The sequence below is a fragment of the Planococcus citri genome, chromosome 2 (assembly GCF_950023065.1).
Source record: "Planococcus citri chromosome 2, ihPlaCitr1.1, whole genome shotgun sequence".
NCBI lineage: Eukaryota > Metazoa > Arthropoda > Insecta > Hemiptera > Pseudococcidae > Planococcus > Planococcus citri.
Genome location: NC_088678.1, coordinates 83,865,658 through 83,887,174, shown reverse-complemented (window position 1 = coordinate 83,887,174; position 21,517 = coordinate 83,865,658). Strand labels below are relative to the sequence as shown.

The 21,517-nt window shown below is 37.0% G+C and overlaps 2 protein-coding genes across 3 annotated transcripts in view; one reads left to right on the top strand and one right to left on the bottom strand.

The window, feature by feature from the left end:
* The window catches only part of LOC135838117 (four and a half LIM domains protein 2-like), a 48,517-nt gene that overhangs the window by 21,758 nt on the left and 5,242 nt on the right, over positions 1 to 21,517 (bottom strand). Inside the window, exon 2 of one of the 2 annotated variants that reach the window (XM_065353688.1) lies at positions 17,589 to 17,674. In XM_065353688.1, coding sequence (XP_065209760.1) covers positions 17,589 to 17,674 — 86 coding nt within the window. Of the gene's footprint in view, positions 1 to 7,467; positions 7,488 to 17,588; positions 17,675 to 21,517 lie in introns of those variants that run through there. The other variant, XM_065353692.1, reaches the window with a different exon arrangement.
* LOC135838133 (larval cuticle protein A2B-like) lies at positions 11,227 to 15,235 on the top strand. The gene is made up of 3 exons (XM_065353720.1): positions 11,227 to 11,591; positions 11,780 to 11,914; positions 14,513 to 15,235. The coding sequence occupies exons 1-3, from the start codon at positions 11,577 to 11,579 to the stop codon at positions 14,783 to 14,785; spliced, it is 423 nt and encodes a 140-aa protein (XP_065209792.1). The 5' UTR covers positions 11,227 to 11,576; the 3' UTR covers positions 14,786 to 15,235.

Below are 21,517 nucleotides of genomic sequence, written 5' to 3'. Positions count from 1 at the left end.
ACCGTCATCACTCATCACCACTCACCACCACTCGTGATAGCTAAACTTAACTAGGTACGAGTAGCTGGTCTGGTATACCTACCTAAGCAGTACAGGGTGCCCAGAAATATCGAGTACCCCTAAGAAAGTTTTTCATTAAAAATATAGGTTGGCAACGTGAACGGTTGAATAGACGCATATGATTGGTGGAATGTTATCTCTCCAGTCCAACAACCAATCATGTACAATCATTTTTATCATTCACTTTGACCAACCAAAGTATTTTAGTAGAAAACTTTTTTAGGGGTACTCGATATTTCTGGGCACCCTGTACCTACGAGTACCTACTACCTACCGACGACAAAATGCTATCTGCAAGAACGCTTCATTACATACAACTTCACTAATGTATGTGACAGTTCCGGTCCACCGTTCAACTAGAAAAGCCCAAGTATTCGAAAATATGTTTGCGTAAAATGTACATAGACGTACTACGTAGGTGAGTATTTACTGAGGTGCAAAAATTGAGTTTCTCGTGAAAACTTCATTGAAATATATCACTCCTAAAACTGATGAAATACTTTGAAACGCGTGAGTGGTGCTCCTTTTTTTGATCATTATTGCCAACTTGGAAAAATCAAAAAAAAATTCCTAACTTTTTGGAGTCTAAAACATTGACACCACTGCGTTCCAAAATATTTTCTCAAGACTACATTCGAGGGGGTGGGTTACCCAGAAAAGAATTTTTCACAAGAAACTCAATTTTTGGACAACCCCTCCCCCCTGCAAATCCAACTTCATATCCATGTTCCGCGAGTTCGATCCATATGATAACGATACCCACATGGTCAATTTTCTTTCGCCCCGAAATTGGCGGAAGGGGGTGTCCACAGGCTCCTGGTGAAATTAGTTATTATATTCCTCACCAGTCACCACGCAGTAATTAAAGAATTCATCTAGCACCACTAAATTAAGAGTAGTTTTGGATCCTACAATGAAATCTTCTCTGGTTTATCTTTGAGTGTTTGTTAAATGAAAGGCCCTATAGTGCAAGCTCCTTTAATGAGTATTTTATTTAGATCACATTTTCAACATTATGTTTTCAAATCTGATATTCATAAAATGTATTTACAATTTTTAAGGCATACTGATGATATCCCACTTCAAAGAATTCTTTGGCGAGAGTCTCAAAATAATCCGATTATTGTACTAGAGTACACAAGTACACAGTAGTTGTATTCTGGTTTCCTTCTTCACCTTTTGAAGCCACAAGGTGTTTAATCGAATTCATCTGTATTCAGAATTCCTAAGCATCGAGCATGGGGTAGGAGCAGGTATATTTTTCTTTCTTTAGAATCCCCGCTGTTCATTGTGTGTGTGGATACTTTCTACCTGTCATGGGCAGGTGCTACCAAATCTAATGATAACAATGGCTGATGTATTGCCCATTGTACCCTGTTTAACCCCCAGTCCTTCCAACACCTGCAGGTTAGGGGTTTGTATGCACCAGATGAACCACTTGACCTTGTCAAGGGTATGGTTGTGACTGTATACAATTGGCCATAAGCCAATGTAATTATCTGTAGGAGATGTTAACTCTTCCGAGTGTGGGACCGAACTGACTTGGAGAGCCAGTCTGAAAGCCTCGAGGTGACCAAATAAAGTGGGAGGGGACTCCTAGTTCCATCTCCACCAATCATTAACCATGCAGGTGTTAATTATACAAACCCCTAATCTGCAGGTGTTGGAAAGACTGGGGGTTAAACAGGGTACAATGGGCAACAAATCAGCCATTGTTATCATTAGATTTGGTAGCACCTGTCTGTGGCAGGTAGAAAGTATCCACACACAATGAACAGCAGAGGTTCTAAAGAACGAAATGTATACCTGCTCCTACTCCATGCTCAGGGGATGCAGGTGCCTGCCATGACACAAAAAACACATTTTACCGGCTTTTCGAAGAAAAGTCAGGTACTGTATTTGTCTCAACTGTGACAGTTTCGGTCCGGAGTAAATTTTTTTTGCGTTTTGGGGTGTTGGGATCATTGTGGGACCATTAGTTTTTTTTCAGGTTTCTTTAAAGTTTATATATATATATATATATGTGTTTATGTACCAATTTTGTGGCAGAGTCAACTCGAAACCTATGAAATTTTGAACAAAGTGCTTTATCCCTCCCGACTGGTGTGTTGCCGAAATTTTGAGATTTCGAGTTTTATTAAAATCGGTCCAGGCGTTTCCTCGATATTTCAGATTAAGTGATATTTTTTGTCATTTTTGCGTCCTTTTGCAGACTTCCTCATCAGTTTTGTTTTTGGTATACCTATTTTTTTCTAAGAATAAATATTTTGCTTAGCAATAATCAGTAACATCTGTCTTAATATACCCAAACGATTTCTCAGTTTATTTCTTGTTAGGAACTCGATGGAAAGTCGGTTCACGTGTTCCTCTGACAGTTCAGCTTAGGTAGGCCTAATTTATTTTTGGTGGCATTTTTGCAGACTTTTGCAGACTTCCTCATCAGTTTTGTTTTTGGTACACCTATTTTTTTTTAAAGCATAAATGTTTTGCTTAGCAAACACCAATGTCTGTCTTAATACCCAAATGATTTCTCAGTTTATTACTTGTTTCGAAATATTTAGGTTTCGAGATGGGACTCTTTGACGAAGGGGGAGCACCCCCACCCCCAATTTTGGGTGAAACTTTCAAAAGAAAATCTGGGGCATGTGATATATCGAATTGTATGTTTTCGGTGACGCTGAACACAAATATGACGTCAGATTTTTGATTGGGCCCCATCCATGGCCCCCGGCACCTCCCCAAAGGGGGTAAAAATTAAATAAAGTGTTTTGTTCGTGCGACACATGAAATAGTACGTTTCTTGTAACCCTGAATACGAATATGACCTCAGATTTTCTATCTATTAAATTCTAAAAGCAATTTAGTACTAAAATTTGCATATTGAAACACATTGTTATGAATTCTATTTGAAAAGAACAATATGAAATCTCCAAATTTGCTTTATTGAGATTTTATTTGTTTTTTAAATTTATTTCAATGAATTGAAATATTATGCAAATTTAAAATTAATTACGCTATTCTAATGCTTGAGAAACTAGTGAATAAATAACTGACCCGAAGTTGATTACGACGTGGTAATGTTTAAAATCACAATCAAAAATTAACCCAAGAAATTTTAAAATTTTCCAGTCATAATTGAATTATGAACACCCTCGAAAAAAAGAACAATATGAAATATCCAAATATGCTTTATTGAGATTTTATTTGTTTTTTAAATTTATTTCAATGAATTGAAATATTATGCAAATTTAAAATTAATTACGCTATTGTAATACTTGAGAAACTAGTGAATAAATAACTGACCCGAAGTTGATTACTATGTAAGTAGATATTTTTTTTATATTTATAAAACTGTTATACTGATATAAATATAATTAATATGTTTTTAATACGTTTTTCAATTCTGAAAAGCCGGTTATCTCACGCTTTTTTGCGTGAGTGTTTTTTTATTTTTAATTTTAATTTTAAAGCTGTCGCCTTTCATTTTCATTATTATGTTAATGTCATTTGTCAACATTTTTACCGGCTTTTCGTAGAAAAGTCAGGTACTGTATTTGTCTCAACTGTGACAGTTTCGGTCCGGAGTAAATTTTCTTTGCGTTTTGGGGTGTTGGGATCATTGTGGGACCATTAGTTTTTTTTCAGGTTTCCTTAAAGTTTATATACATATATATATATATATGTGTTTATGTACCAATTTTGTGGCAGAGTAAACTCGAAACCTATGAAATTTTGAACAAAGTGCTTTATCCCTCCCGACTGGTGTATTGTCGAAATTTTGAGATTTCGAGTTTTATTAAAATCGGTTCAGGCGTTCCCTCGATATTTCAGATTAAGTGATATTTTTTGTCATTTTTGAGTCCTTTTGCAGACTTCCTCATCAGTTTTGTTTTTGGTATACCTATTTTTTTCTAAGAATAACTATTTTGCTTAGCAATAATCAGTAACGTCTGTCTTAATATACCCAAACGATTTCTCAGTATATTTATTGTTAGGAATTCGATGGAAAGTCGGTTCACGTGTTCCTCTGATAGTTCAGCTTAGGTAGGCCTAATTGATTTTTGGTGGCATTTTTGCAGACTTTTGCAGACTTCCTCATCAGTTTTGTTTTTGGTACATCTATTTTTTTAAAAGCATAAATGTTTTGCTTAGCAATCACCAATGTCTGTCTTAATACCCAAACGATTTCTCAGTTTATTTCTTGTTTCGAAATATTTAAGTTTCGAGATGGGACTCTTTGACGGGGGGGAGCACCCTCACCCCCAATTTTGGGTGAAACTTTCAAAAGAAAATCTGGGGCATGTGATATATCGAATTGTATGTTTTCGGTGACGCTGAACACGAATATGACGTCAGATTTTTGATTGGACCCCATCCACGGGCCCCGGCACCTCCCCAAAGGGGGTAAAGATTCAAAAAAGTGTTTTGTTCGTGCGACACATGAAATAGTATTTTTCTTGTAACGCTGAATACGAATATGGTGCGAAACATGAAAAGCATTGTTTTGATGCCTCTTCCATCCCTCAACTTAGGCCTGTTCTCATTTCTTTTTCAATACCTATCCTAAAAAAAATCTTTAAAATCCTAAAATTTTGAAAGCCAAAAATAACATGGCTTTTAATTCTCTCAGAATACAACTTTTTAAATGTCTCTGTTCACGCTTAATATGTTTTAATACGTTTTTTAATTCTGAAAAGCCGGTTATCTCACGCTTTTTTGCGTGAGTGTTTTTTTGAATATGTTACGAGTTTTTGAAGATGAATCCACCTGGAGGAAAAATTTGAAAAAAAAACTCCCAATAATAGTTCTCACGCGGGTACATTTTTGGGAGAAAGAAAATTTTGTGTCATTGAATTAGGTCTGGAGATATGGCGGTTTCAAAATTTCTCTTTTCGCTATTATGGGCGATGGAAATTTTTTTGGGTTCGACATTTTTTAAAACGGTACTCGACAATGTTTCATCAAAATTCTAAAAATCCAAGAACAGGGGCATTTCGTCCATTTTACTCGAGAGTACTCTTTCGGTGAGATTATAGAACTGATGACTCGTGGCATGCGGGTAAGAATATGGTAGCTAGACTGAGCAGCAGCAGCCGTGCCGTGTTGCGGTCACACTGGCACACTGCGCAAGCCATGTCGATGTCGTACCGTAACAAACGTTTACAAATTAAAAGAAAAGAACCCGAATCAAACTACTCGTACATACTACATAGGTAGGTAAACCATAAAAATTGGATTATGAGAGTGAGAAAAAAAAAGACAATCAACTTATATTCTAAGCGTTGGCGGCACGGCGCGGCGTTGCGCTTTAGCACCGTTCTATGCTGTACCGCTATGATTAGATCCGATCTGGCCGGCCAGCCAATCGACCCAACTTACTTTCCTCGTACACAGTCTAAGCCCAAGCCCAAGCCCAAACCCAAACCCCAATCCGCTAGTCGGCGCATATTACTCGTAATCATACACTACAACAGGCATGTACCTACATTGAAGTACCCACACAAAACAATAGCCAATGTTCATTGTCCAATGTCCATTCAATTCAATATTCAGTGATCTACTCGTATACATATAAGACGCACATACATAAGGAAAGTTGTTTGGCCAAAGCCAGGTGCCAGGTCCAAATTCCGACGCAGCTTACTCGGCGGAACGCCGCGGAGTACCTTAGGTATACTTATGTGCTCGAATTCCGTGAATGATCTTGTGGAGTATTTTGGAAAGGAAAGACACTAGGTCTAGGTACCTACCTAAATAAGATGAAACGGTGAAACGTCGAATAATGCAAATTACGAGTAAATTGTACCTAGAAGGATAGGTAGGTTGACAGCCTAAATAACCTCGTACTCCTTACAATGTATAAATCCAAGAAATGTGCTGATACAATACTTACTAATATATTGTATGTACCTATACTACGTATTATGTAATGTAGCCCAAGTATGCGTATTATCAATCAGTTTGTAACGGACTGCTGGTGCTGGACAATTTCAAAGCACAATTTTTGCTCGTATTATTTAGATACGACTACGAGGCGAGTATAATTTCTCAAGAATTAAGATACAATACATTATTCATTCTCGCATGGAGCCTATATGTGATCTCAATCAATCTACATAATATAGGATACCTACCAAACAAATGAAACACACGTATTCGTACATGGTACACTAGCTAGATATACTTCTCCTTTTTCTTGTTTCACGAAATTCAGCTGTAAAGCTTTAGAAAAAAAATTTGATGTTTCTGTATTTCCTAAGCCTTTATTGGAATTTTCGAAATCTTATAGTTTCGAAAAAAAAGTCTTCGTAATGAGGTGAAAAAAATTTAGTAGGAAGAGACCTTCATTTTGAGTCGAAAATTACTCTGAAAATTTTTCAGGTCCGGAGGTGCTTTCTAGAGGGAAGATATGGGTCTTTAAAGAGGGGTCATTTTTTTTTAAATCGCGGTTTTTTGCTCTAACTCCCACTCAATCTGCTTTGGGAAAAAATGACCCAGTTCCAAAAGATGATAGGCATTTTGAAATTCTGCGTCAACCTAGGTATTTCAAATATTTTACAAGTACCTACCAACCTACCCATCGTCAATTTGAAAAAAAAAACAAAAAAAATTGAACAGTTTGGGCCTATTTTTTCTAATTTTTTGACATTTGTAACGAAGACCAAAAAATTGGCACCACCACGTTGCAACATATTTTCCCAGTTTCAGATATTGCACGTACATCATATCGTTGCATGTTTTGGAGAAATTGATGCCGAAAATACTTGAAAAAAATGTTTTCAAATCGAGTTTTCACCCTAAAATGAACTATTTGCAAATTTTCAACCATGTTTTGTTGTTGAAAAAATCGGTTGCGAATTGAGTGACAATTTTGGCTGGAGGGTTTTTCGGCAGCATGGCGAATTTATTTCCGGTCCCGCATTCCCCCCTCCCAATATTGATTAGTTCCTCTAAGAAATTGCTCGTTTTGAAACAGAAAATTGAGCAAAAAAAAACTGTTTCTGAAAACAACATTTCTGCAGAGCAATTGGAGGTGTCTTACCACGAAAATGACGTAGGTATAAATTGCACCACGACCTCGAAAAAAAATGAAAATTTTTATCAAATAAGTAAACACGATTTTACAAGGAGTGACCGGCGCAGCACATGGACAACGGATTTGGATTCGGCGACCTCAAATTAGTCGAAAAATACAGTTTATACTGGATTTATTGAAAATCAAAAAATTTAAAAATTGCGAACGGATTACTTACTCCAACATATCAAGCCACGAATAATACAAGCTATACATATGTATATTTAGGCACAATGACAATAATGACGTGAATTCATACGCGACAGCTAGACAACCGAAATTTTAGCTGAATCCTACTCTCGTAAGCAAAGCGTCGCATCATGGTCACTTACCACATGCTTCGATATGAAAGAGTTTGTTGTAAGCTAGGTGGTGGTCTAGGTGAAGTGGCAGCTATCACACGCTTCTATAGTGTTATCAACAAACCGAGAAAACAGCGAGTGAAAATGCTAAAAATAATGATAATACGCGGGCCGTCTTCAATTGAAAAACAAAAAAAAACAAAAAAAGAACTGTCGATATTCGATCAAAAAATAAACGCAATCGCGAGTTTGAAAAATGAAACTAGACGATAGTGACCGTCGTTCTACGTAGGTCTACTTAGAGATACGTTACGTACGAAACGCGTTAATCACCTGCACTGCAACCATGACACGAGCCTTACATCGAGAGACAACAACGGTGAGAATTTGGAAAATCAAAGCGCTCTAAAATAAAGATAATAAATCGACGTTTCGATTAAATTATGAAATCGAGTCAACTCCACCTCGACGAAAGTGAAAACGAAATACGAGAAGCGGGTGCGGGAGCGGGTGCGGGTGAGGTGCTGGATTGCTTGTGCACAGACGGCGATGTAGGTAATACCGTTGTAATAAACGCTCGAAGGGAGCGAGGAAAAAAGTAGAAAAAGAAGAAGAAAATGATGATAAATAAAAGGTCGTCGAGGAGGAGTAAAAATGACGTTGTTGAAATGGTGAAAATATGGGCGTTTGGAAATTGTACTTTCGTAATCGCGGATGAAACGAAAAAGTGAAACACGAGTGGAGTGGAGCGGAGCGAGCAAAGCAAAGGCTCGAGCTTACCTAGAGCTTGAAAGCGTGAAGCGTTTCATACTTTTATAGGCAGAGGCACGCACAGGCACAGGTAGAGGTACGACTTGGTAATAACAAAAGGTGTAGCCTATTTGTTGCAAAGGCTGAGAGAGGCCGGGAATACGGATTTAACATTTACCGCAATACTTATCCTTCAGCCAACAGACGCGAGACGGCATCGGCACTAATAACGACCTACTAACATTTAAAATAATAACTATACTTGTACTTAAATTTGAAAAAAGGCAAATTTTGATGAACAGTCTAGGCACGAGTGTTGTTTTTTTTCGCATGAAAAGAACCCTGGTAAACGATACAGATTGACCTTTCCTTTACTCTAAAATTCAATCTGTAAAGAAATAGGAAGAAAAATCCACGCGTTGTTCTGTAAGTATAGGTACCTCCTCGTTTAAGATCATCAAATTTTTCATTCTTCGGATTCTTTATGCCACGCCGCGCCGTCAGTTTTCTTGCGAGTCTGCTCTTATGTACAACTATATTTCCAAACACAGTATCTGCAGGTAAGTAGGTCTCTAAGTGCTCGGCGACTCCAATTTCCCTTCAGTCCAAGGTTTACTCGTAGGAAACGTTCGATACAAATTAAACGGAAAAAATGACAGCTTTTCGGCTCCATCGAGAACCACACCCATACAATTTTTCATCGTTCTTTTTTGGGGCGACCGCGACAGGAAGCAGGATTTGGCTCAAAAGGTCAGAGACACGCCGCCGCCGCCGCCGTGCCGATATATACCTATAACTCGTACCTATCGTCTTAACAAGATGAAAGGATTTCACTGATGAATTCAACGAATCGAATCGTACGAGTTTGCCCTACGAAGAAAGAAAAGCCCAACACACAAAGCAAAGGTGGACAAATGTAAATTGATAATATTCAAATCTGTACTTAGTAGTGTAAATTGCGATAGTTCAGTAAACAGATAGAACAGAGCAGAAGAAAACATCACGAATATTTGTACAACCGCGACGTCGTACGTGAACAGTGAACACTGAACACTGTTGCAGATAATTCCAAAAAATAATCCGAATTGCTAGAGCATCGCTAATTCGATTAACTACTCGCATAAAATTGAAATATGATTAGGAAGAGAGGGGCTAGGGGCTTCCTCTTTTTTACCTCAATTACTTCGTATAAAAATTTGAGCCTCTACCTCAGAGATGCAACCTACGAGTCTTTAAAAATACGTGATCGAGCTCGAATTCCCAACAAAACTAGACTTATTCAACTCGAAAATAACTTCTCAATAAAGGAACTTGGTAAAATTGTCACCTCCGATTTGGCTGAAATTTGCTTCATTGAAAGACGTTCATATCACCCGCACCTCGGAACTAAATTTTGGCGAATTTTTGAAAATGGCCGAAATAGCCCATACTGACAACGAGGTTTTCATAAAAATATGTAGTAAACCTCGAGATAAAAATCTGAACTAGGATATTAGGTAAAGGTATGGACACTAAAGTCGACTTACAAAACACGTATAGATTGAGAAATTAGTTTTTTCTTCAGCACATTGAAATCGCTCCAGGGAGGGCTGTAATCAATCAACTTCGGTAGCCGAAAATTGGGTTTGGAGGTGTCGGTGACATGCACTTTCTGCGAGCCAAATTTCAGCCAAGAATTGAAGTTCCCCTGTCAGCTTTGTTTGATACGTCAGCCTGATTTTGTCTCCCCAGTTCCATTTAGGGCAGGTGGAGAGAGGTTTGTTTTTTTTTCATCAGAAATTGTGTTTTTCGACTTTATGCGGGTTACATACTCGTATATTTAAGAAATTTCTCGTCATATTGCAGCCTAGTTATATCAGTTCACACTTGACATACAGATACACCTATAGACCTATTTATACGGATGAATATTTTGCAATAGTCGGCCAACTCGGACACTGTATCTTGTCAAATTAATAAATAAAAAGACACGATAAAAAGAAATACTCGAATCTAGATGAGAAGGGGAGGGAAATAAAACATAATAATGAATTAAGCATCGCTTATTGTGGCAAATAAAGGATCATGGATATACTATACTCGTACTAGTCGTACATATGTATCGGATTCAAAATATAATAGGCCATTATGTCGTACAGGATTTTTTTTACATGAAACCAACCAACCGATAACAACAACAACAACAAAAACTCGAGATATAATTACTGTATAGGTATTTATACGCGATATAGGTAGAGGTAGATATTTGTAGGTGCATTTAGGTAAGCCTAAGCACCTAAGTGTACTGAGTCGCTATAATATACATAGCTATACCTACAGCTACACGAAAACTGCCCACATAGCCCAGGTACGTGACCGTCATTGGAAAAAGAAAGGAAAATGAACCAGAAATAAAGATAATACAAGTAAAAGGAGAAAGAGATAGATGCAGGTACAAATATATGCGTCGAGACGCAAGTAATGCGAATGTCCACCGTCTATGCGCCAGTTCGGCTCATTTATATAGGTAATTCCAGGTAGGTATCGAGAAGTTCTGCACAGGGCATACATAGTAGTATACATTACATACTACATACACATAGTACCTATGTAATGTACATACCAACAATATGCACGTGGACGCATACAATAATACGAGTACCTAGTACCTATCTACTCGTAATATTTCCAAGGTGTACCGAATTACCAATGAATAAACAATGAGACTGGTACGGCTCTTTTGGTCTTGGTTCAAACATTTGATTCTGTATTGAATATTTGAGGGATAACGCCGCGCCTGCGAGGGGTGACGGGCGTATGTGGACCAGCAATTCCTAACCTACCTGTATAGCTACCTATTTATAGGCACCTACGAGTATATAACTACGCAGAAAGAAAAAAAAACCAAAGAAAGAAAGATAGAGAGCGAATTGCAAAATTCCAATTATTACGGTACCTATACCTACGTAGAGGTGGTGCAGGCAATAGGCAATAGGCATACGTGTACCTATACTCGTATTGTGTTTGGGCATAGTGGACCGCGTATGCCTATTTTATCTATGTACCTATATACTATATAGAAATATAGAAACAAGTGATTCGAATCGCAGTCAAATCAGCAATAGGTAGGTATTTGTATATAAAAAGTCGGCGAATGTCGCTTTATTGTTCAATTATCGCGAGTGACTGCACAAGAGTGATTCTGGTAACTATAAGTACAACCTATCCAGTAGCAAAGTATCCATTTTACAAATATCCTCCCTCGTATTACCACTTACCAGTGACTGTGAGCAGTTCGCGAGTGTTCGCGCCCGACACCGACATTTTTTTTTACAATATTACGTGCCCGAAAGTTAACATCTCCACCACTCTTACCTCACATCTGGTCGCATCTTTTACAGTAAAACAAAATGAAGTTCTATCAGGTACGTACTCGACGTAATAATCAATAATGTAATACGTAGACAATAGAAAATAGAGCAATAAGCACCTGACTAGTTCATTCTGGCCAAAAGTCATAATGAGTAATGACAAATCTGCAAACATTGCAAATGCCCAAGTTGCACGAATTTTTCATTATAATTACTCTGTTTGGTGTGCATTTTTTACGTAGGTATTCGGCACGACGATACTTTTTACGATGGTCGTATTGATCAGCGAAATATTCGCCTCGCCAGCACCGGTCTTCGTTAATTATGACAATGAAAAAAATTATGACAATGAAAAAGAAGGAACGTCCGACGTTTATGTAAGTACCTTACCTATACCTAACGTAAAGTCGTACTATACAGTCTGTATAACCTGTACATAACATTACCGCCATAAATCACACGAATAATTACAAATACAGCAGTGCAAACTAATACCTACTGCTCAATTTCACCAATTGTACTTACGTACAATATTAATTACAAATTTTGTACAACTTCTTGGCAAAAAATTTACCTCAGATGATCGCAAAAAGAAAAAAAACATAAGCCGTTAGACACCGGGGAGGACGAGAGCACCAAACAAACAAAAATCTCACAAAAAAGATGAATTTAGTTTTCATTCCAGCAATTTTCCGAATAGTAGATAACTGAATTTTGACAAGAAATATTGTGAAAAAATGATTCGGAAGAACAGACTAAATACGTAAATAGCCTTGTGTACAAAGAAGAAAGGAGAGGCTGGAATTAAAAAAAACACCATCCGGATTTTGACTAAAAATTAGCGAGAAAGTTTACTTCCAATTGGAGACTACCTAGAAAAATTTCATTACATAGAGCCGAGTCAGAAACCCTCAAAAAGGAGGCCATTTTATAAAAAAGGTCACCTTTCTTGTCATTTTCGGGTTGTGTAATCTGCGCAGTGTCTCGGCCACCCCATCCCCTCCTCCTGAACCTCCGGCTCCCTGGCCCATTGACCTACAAATTCAATATCACTAGCAGTCCATATGTACACTATGCTTGAAGATTGAAAAATCCTCAGAATAGAAAAGTCTCAAAAGTTGATAACGAAAATGTAGGTGTTTTCTACATTATATTCCACTTCCCTTTCTACGATTTCAAACACTTTTCCATTATTTTTCTTGCAAACAGAAATGATTGAATCGAGGTACCTCAAAATAGTAAAAAAAACTGCCAATTTTAAAAAGCTATAAAACGTTCCATTCAATTTTTTTCAAAACTTTATGGGTTTATATCAAAATATGTACGAATATTTTCGAGTACAAAAATCGTAGATTGCATTTTTTCAAAACAAAAAAAAAACAATTTGTTTTTGAAAAGTTCTTATTTAAAAAAACGAATTTAAGAGCATTTGAAAATATTACACTGCTGGGCTACTACGGCATGTAAGGAAAAATATCCGCAAAAAATTTCCTGTACCAACTTGTTCCACTTGAAAATATTATTAAGTATGCAAAGTTGCAAAACTGCTACTTTTCCGTTTTTTTTTTTGTATTTTAAACGTGAAAATTATCAAGTAAAATGAAGAATACGTGTCCTACTGTCCTTGGTACCTTGGCTTAAAAATGAAAGTACATAAATATTCAAAAAAAAAATGTGCTACGCTTTCCTCCTTTGATCAAATTTTCACTGTCAAAAAATCGTTCTTCAAAATTATGTGACCCCGCCTGACAAAATCGGCCATTTCGACAGAAAAAAGGTGTCCAAAATAATGACGTTTATAATTAGAGCTCGGATTTTTATGCGCTTAAAAAATCATTTTATGCGCATAAAATATGCATTTATTTTGATCAAATTATGACAAAATATGCCCTTATTCCTCAAAACATGCACTTTTATGCAACATCAATATGGGTATCTATAGAAAGGATTTTTCATTTTAAAGGTGAAGAGAAGGCTAGAGAATTAAGAAAGTCAAAAAAAGGAGGTTAAAGTCTTCAATTTTATACTTTGAATAATCAATTTTAGGTTAACTGTAAATCAATTTTAAAAATCGTTTTTCAAGTTTTTTCAAGTTTTTCAATTTTTAATGAAAAATACTACCAAAAATGGATTTTTTGACCAAAATTTTCAAAATATGACTGAAAAATGGAAAAAATGGCCAAAATATGATGAATATGCGCTTGAAATATCTAAAATATGCATTTATATGCATTTATACCCAAAATATGCAAAATATGCGCTAACAAGTTGGGCTCATTTTACTCAAAATTGTATGATTCGCAAAAATCCATAGGATATGCGCGATCTTCTGTGAAGAATGAAAATATGACAAATCATAAAAATCCGAGCTCTATTTATAATGAATCTTAAGGGTTGAAAGGTCAGATTTTTGAAAAAAAAAACAATTTTTGAAATTTAGTCGAAATGGTCGATTTTGTTAGGCGATGTCACATATAGTTATGCAAGGCTTGGGAGTTGGGATCCAATCATCCGGAAAATTCATTTCAACATCCTAAAAAACTCATTTTTCGAAATTTCATATTTTGAACCCCTTCCTCCCTCTTATGAGTTCATTCCGATGTTGAGGGGGAAATGAATGCCAAAATCGACTTCGGTGATCTAAAAAACACCCGAATCTAAAATTTTACAGGTTCACCTTTAAAATTATTGATTTTTGGTCGCTACTTTTTCATTTCGGACCTCTATTGCTAAATCACTTTTTTTTTTCAAATTATTACATTTTAAGGACCCCTTGCTCAGCCTCTCACGCGGCTAAATCGCTCAAAATTTTTCTGGTCAGTTTTCCACTCGCAGTAAATTTCCTCGTCATTTTTTTTACTCCGCTATTAAAAGAAAACTCGACTCAGTTAGCACAAAGCTAACGTGTAATATCAAAATTTTACATTATGTATTACGTAATTGATTGAAAATCGCACATATTTTTGACGCTATAGACGCCACCTCAATACAAATACGATTACGCGGTACACGATCCAGAAACGCACGACATCAAAAGCCAATGGGAGCATCGCGACGGTGATCTCGTCAAGGGAGCTTACTCGTTATTGGAACCAGACGGTAGCATGCGATTGGTCGAGTACACTTCCGATAAAGACGGAGGATTCAACGCCGTCGTTTCGAGACAAGAAAACGCCGACGGTGGCGCTAGCGCTAGCTCCAGATCTAGTCCTAGTTATTCGTCAAATTTCAACGAATACGGTTTTTAATCGACACTGCCAAGTGCCAAATTGAGACCGCATCTCGCCGTATATTAATTATAGGTATTGCAGACGTCAGTCTGCAGTTCAGTTCCTACCTAGCTGAGGTAAGTAGATCTTGGACCATAGACTACAAAACGAACGTACCGTCGTCATTTGAAAACGCTCTCGCAAGGTTCATTTTTCAATTTTTCTCAAATTCGCATATCTACTACTTATACGCAGCCCAGCGAACGTATACTTATTAGTATTTGCCTAGATAAACAGGTGCTAAGTAGATAGGTAGGTAAAGGTATAAATAATATTCGTACGTATTTGTATGTAAACCGCATGTATTTGCCAAACAAAAGTAATTACCTATTCCAAACGTAAGCTTACCAACCTGACTACTGTACATAGATGTACCTGTACCTATACTAACTAAGTTGTTACGAAATATACGTTTTATAATGTTGTACACATACGCTTCATTCGATCATTCGTGGCTGTGGCTATTTGTTTCAACTTTTCGTATGTTTGTGTATTGCACATATGCGCGAGTAGGCATTTTTTCCCTCTTCAGTCTTCATGCGCATGCACAATGTAATGTACAGGTCAACAGGTGCTACTGCTAGATCGGAAATATGCATTTGTATACGCAAACGGATAGGCATTAGGCAATACACAAATATACATTATAGCACGAGCACGAGCGCAGCAAAGATAACACAACAACGAGTGAGTAAGTACCTGCTTCACGTTTAATTTCTACTCGGAAAGCTGTATAAGCTAACCACATTGGGCAAACGTCCACAAATAAGACGTAGACATCTGCGTAGACTAAAGGAATCGTCTGCTCCCTCCTTAACCTCTGCACGGTAACAGTTTGGCAATCAGTTAATAATAAAATAAAATACATAACGGAAATGATTACCATGTGCGCGGGCGCAATTCGAAGAAACGAAATGTGCGATGAGATGAGGCGCGATGACTCGCAGAGAAACATTAATAGAGGCGCTAAAGTGTCTCAACAATTTGAGTAAGTACATATGTATGTATGTAGATGTACATACAACACACCATATTGATATAAAGCGAGCAGGAGCAGCGGCAGCGACAGCAGTAACAGCTGAATGGCAATCGTGAGAGCAAATTGCGGCAGATATGTACTTTTAGTTCGTCATTCGGATGAATTGCACGAACTAAGTAGCAAGTACCACGACCTTGAGTAGGTATCTCTAACTCGTTGTGGTTGTGGCAATGTTCGTAAAGTATATAGGTACATACTAGAGCTGAAAACGGTACTCGCTGACAGCGGGTAACTATCCTATCCGTATCGTAAATTCTCGCTACTCGGTAGTAGCGGGTAGCGAATAGAAAAAATGTCGCACCGGTTCAGGATATAACTAGTAGCGCATTGAATGCGTAGCTGGTGTACCGGCATGACATCATCATTGTCATCAATCATGTCAAACGTCAATCACACATACGAACGACAGGTGTCGAAGCGTAACTCCTCCCACTTACGCATTATCAAATTTTGGGGTGCGTGCGCAGACCAAGTGCGAAAACTTTCGGGTTGTACTCGCTATACGCTACTATCTATATCCGAATCAACCCGATACAACCACTAGCGGGTTTAGCCGGTATTTTAACCAGATACCGGTAAGCGGGTAGCGTAACCGTTTTCACCTCTAGTACATACATATGTAATACGTATGCAACACACGTACACACACGACAAATACGGCGAGCCAAAATAAAAGAAAACTTGGTGCGAATTAGATGCTGAATTCGCATCATTTTGTTTACAATCCAACTAGCAAGGTCTTTATTTCGGGTACTGAGTGGGGGGGGAGACGGCGGGCGGCGAGAATTTAGCATTCTTTCGAGAGAAGACCTCCTTAGCGACATTTCTACGACTATAATTAGGGCCTACCTAGCACCAGGTATCGAGCGACAATAGCCCTCTAACTAGATAGATTTAGTGATTAGTGCCAGTGTCATTCATCCAAATTCATCAACAGTCTGGTAGCTGGTACCTATCGAGATTTAAAGGTGACGATTCAATTTCCGTGATCCTACCAAGCAACTAATACATAAGTATAGGTACTCGTATAATTACCTACGATTCCAGAGTGACAGTGTCACGAACATCGAGTGTCAAAGTCATGTAACGCAAGTGTCATCTAGCAATAAATTTTGGCAAGTTCCCAAGCATTTCTCCGAATCCATTTCCATTTCCTCAAAAATCCTGTCTTCCTAAATGTACAAAAATGGTCGAAAAGTTGAAAGATGGATTCATTTTTTTTGCATGGTATTCACCAACGAAAGATACTCGTATAAGTACCTACATAAAAATTGAAAATTTATCCGAATTTATCCTACCATACCTACGCATCAATGTAGGTATATAAGGTACTTCCGGTATACCATCATTACCATCAACGAGTCTCCCTGTCCACAAAAAATCTCTCAAACGTATTTTCCAACATTATGAAGGTGCCTTCACCCGGGGCGCGTCTTTCCCAAGTGCAAGTGGAACCATGGAACATATTATTTTGGCAAGCTTTGGGGATATCGTTGTCAATGGCAGTAGCGCACTGTTATGTAGTATGTACAAACATATCTACATATCAGGCCCGCGATTATGAACTTTCGTTACAGTTAACGAATCGCATATTTTTTCTGTGACCTTTCGTTAACTTTTCGTTAAGCCATGTTAAGTTTACGTGAGAAAATATCTCTCGTTAAGTTAACGAATAGTTAACGAATTCGTTAACTGTAACGAAAGTTCATAATCGCAGCCCAGCATAACTAAACGAGTACTCACCTCCATTTATGAAATTGAAATCCAGGACATTTCGCATCGCAATTCAGACACGGCTGGCCTTCTTCTATCTCTGTTATAACGACATCCTGAAACATTCAAACGAATTCAAGTGAATATGGATGGACATGTATATAGTAAGCACAAATTTTTTCTTACATACATAAGTACCTACCTATCTACAATTCTATACATGTTAGGGTGCACCTTATGGGCTTTGCATAAGGAAACCAACATCAACATCATGTGAGAGACTCGGGGAAAGTTTTTCTTGAAAAATTGTTTATTTAGAAAGATTCTTCCAATAATTGAAAAATTTTCAAAAAATCTCCACAGACGTCAATTATTCATTTTTTTTTCAATTTGGGGGGCTCCATAGAAGAGGTTTTTACTTGAAAAGGGAGTTACGAGTATGTAAAACAATTCTAATATGGAATTGAGATATGTATTTTCAAAAAATTTTCCCTGATTTTGATTTATTCTCATTTTTAAAAATTCTTTCAAATTCGAGGGCTCCTTACAAAGGAGCTAATATGATTTGAAGGGCTGGAGAATTTTTTTTTGATCAGGGGATTACTTAGAAAAATTCTAATACGAAAATAAAACTTTTTTTTTAACACCTAAATTGAATTTTTTCCATTTTTTAATTGGGCGGGGGGGGGGAGGAAATACCGGCACCACTTTTTTTAACAAATAGGCGGAAAATAAAAAATTGGCAGGGGCGTAGCGAAGGGGGGGCTAGGGGGGCAGCCTGCCCCCCCAGTGTTTCGCGAAAGTTGGGAAAAGTTGGGAAATTGTGAGAAATGCAAGAAAGTTGGGAAAATACAAAAATTCCGACAGTAAGTATTTTAGTTTTGGAGTTTTCAAATATTAAAATTTTCCCAACTTTTGAAGCCAAACCAGTTTCTAGATTTATGATTTTGCCAACTAAAATTCACATTTTTTCAAAAATTTTTGCCCTCGCTTCGCTCGGGCCAATTTGTTTTTTTTTCACACTTGAAAATTTCAAGAAACTATTAATGAATTTCTTAAAAAGTTGAGATGAGAAAAACCGAATTTTTTCTTTGAATTACAATTTTTCCAAAGTTTTTAGCCTCGATTCGCTTGTGCCAATTTGATTCTCTTCTACTAAGTTACAATTTCAAGAAACGTATGATTGAATTTGAAAAATATTGAGACCAGAATAACTTGATTCTTTTATTAAAATTGATGTTCTACTTTTCTATTTCAAGTCACATATTTTCCAAAACTTTTGCCATTGCTGAATTCTTACATTAAAATTGATGTTGTTCTACTTTGCGAACTACAAACTTTTTAAAGCTTTCGGCCTCGCTTCGCTCGGCCCAAATTGATTCTCATCTACAAGGTTACAATATTTTAAAAAATCTATGATTGAATTTGAAAAATGTTGAGATTACAAAAACCGAATTCTTTTATTAAAATTGATGTTATTCTACTTTTCGAATCATAAATTTTCCAAAACTTTTGCCCTCGCTTCGCTCGGGCCTGCTTTAAACGGGTTTAAAAATATGAAGATTAAACAGAAAAGTTCCAGAAATACTCATAATATTCAAAGCTTATAAAAAATTCAAATTTTTCATTTCTTTCGGAACAGAACCACTAGCTTTTCAAAATTTTTAATACCAGAGTGTTCAGCACGTTAAAATTTTGATTATAGTCAGCAAAGTTACAATTTTTGGCTACAAAATGTCGTGATACAATCCCCTCACTACTTGTAACTTGAATACCCTCTTTTTTCATCCAACTTGGGAATTTTCAGTCGAATAAGTTGGGAATTTTCAGTCAAATTAGTTGGGAATCTTAGGATCTTTGCCCCCCCTGCAAAACCACTTCGCTACGTCCCTGAAAATTGGGATTTATTTTTTCTCATCCGAGGTAACAACTTTGGTGGGGGGGGGGGGGGGAGGTGGGAGGTGGGAAATTCAAACTTTACAAAATATACTTATTCGTAGTATGTAGATTAGATACATTAGGTATTTATGTAAACTATTCTCGCAAGCACTCTCCTAGTCTCCTACATTGACAGATTGAATTGAAATGAAACTGGAAAATCATTCTGTTGAGCTTTTAAGACATGCTTCTGCAATTCTTAAAGATCGTACAAGTTGGTTCGGAAAAAAAAGGCTAAAAATACAAGAATCATCATCTTGCATTTTCGCAAATAAGCGTATAGATGATCGAAGATAATATATAAGTGCAGTGTAACTTTCTTTCTTTTTTTACCCACAAATATCCAATATCCACACCCATCTGCTTAAAATATAAAATGTTGTTTTTTTTTTCTATCCCATTTTGGACAAATCGCGTTACCTACAGACTATTCACCAATCGTGACAACACTACACAGTACACAGACACACTATATAGTACATAGGCTACATACATTTATTATAGGTTGTACCAGTACGAGTACATGTAGCCAGACTCGACGTGAATTCACGAACGGAAACGTGAAATTTTTCAACACCAAGACACCAACTGAAAACCAGTACATACATACTCGTATAGTTGAAAATCGTCGATGTTCTAAACAGTTCGAAGTCGCAGTCGCAGTCGCAGTCGCGGTAATGAACACCACCTCCGCAAATAATTTGATGACCGCAGAATGAAATGGCGATTTTTCTCTCGCATTCTACATCTTTATGGGATGAGAACATTTACATTATCGATACTAGGAATCTTATTACGAGTAGAGTTCAAACTACCTTTCAACATATGAAAAATGTATTCTTATTCATATTGAAGTTTCCAAAGTCAACTCGACTCGTCTCGTCGTAAAAATGTTCATTAAAAACGGGTTAGGTAATAGGCAGAGGCACATAACTAATAACTATAGGTACATCTACGTACACGTACATAGACATAAACACCGCAGAGTCTGAAGTTGATAAATGAAATAATAGCAATAGCTGAATAGCAACTTCAAAGCTTATAATTATTTGTATTTTTCGTTTGAAGTTCACGTGGCTTTTTCAGAGGTTGGCGAATCCTGTCCAAGAGGGGTATGTTAGACAAAATTTACTTAATATTTTCGAAATTTCGAAATTTCAAAAACACATTTTCGAATACGTACCTATAAGCAAGGTAAATAAATACTTTATTTACCTTGCCTATAAGTAATTAGCAAATTACATACGCGAGCTTCGGTAATCTCGCGGTGCCCATAAAAAAGAAGTACGCGGATATACGCGCCTGCAAGCAAAAAATTAGGCAATACTTCGAACGTATCTGTTGCAATAATAGCTACGAGTAGCGCGTAGCGACTAAACGTCAATCAAGCATGCAAAACATGAGTACCGAACTAACAGTAAGTACAAAAATGCAAGTACTTCCATAGGTAGAGATACATCTTGCGTAAGCACCTAAGCACTCGCTACTCGTGATTAACCGCGCACCCTGATCCACGGCTGGCTACCAAACTTACCTATGATGAGGTTAATTTTTAATAGAAATTGTCAAAAAAAATTTAGCACTTTATACGACACCTTGGAGACTTGCATGAAAAAAAGAGGATTCGTTCGAGTGTCGTCAGAACGTTTATTACTTCACACAGTTTTGAAAGAAACTTTGTATGTATAGAAACGAGATTGCAAAATGAAGGGGGGGCAAACAGGCAACGATTAAAAATTTTATGTATAAAATATACTTATTGTAATGTAATAATTATGTACGAGTAAATTAATGTTTAGTACATTATATTGAAAACTAGTACCACTAAGAGTAAGAAAGTATTAACCTAACGTGTGATCAATTCTTTCCTATTTCAAATGTGAAAATTTCGATTTCGACGAAACAATTCAGGAAAGAAATAACTGGGTGAGTAGGTATACTAGATAAGTACGCTAGAGAGGCGTTTGGTGACATTTTTAATGTTCCGAAACGCTTTTTGTTTCATGTAGGCTACCTAACTG

Coding starts and splice junctions, on each gene's coding strand:
- LOC135838133 (XM_065353720.1), top strand. Junction 11,915..14,512: donor AAGGAACGTCCGACGTTTAT/GTAAGTACCTTA, acceptor TTGACGCTATAG/ACGCCACCTCAATACAAATA.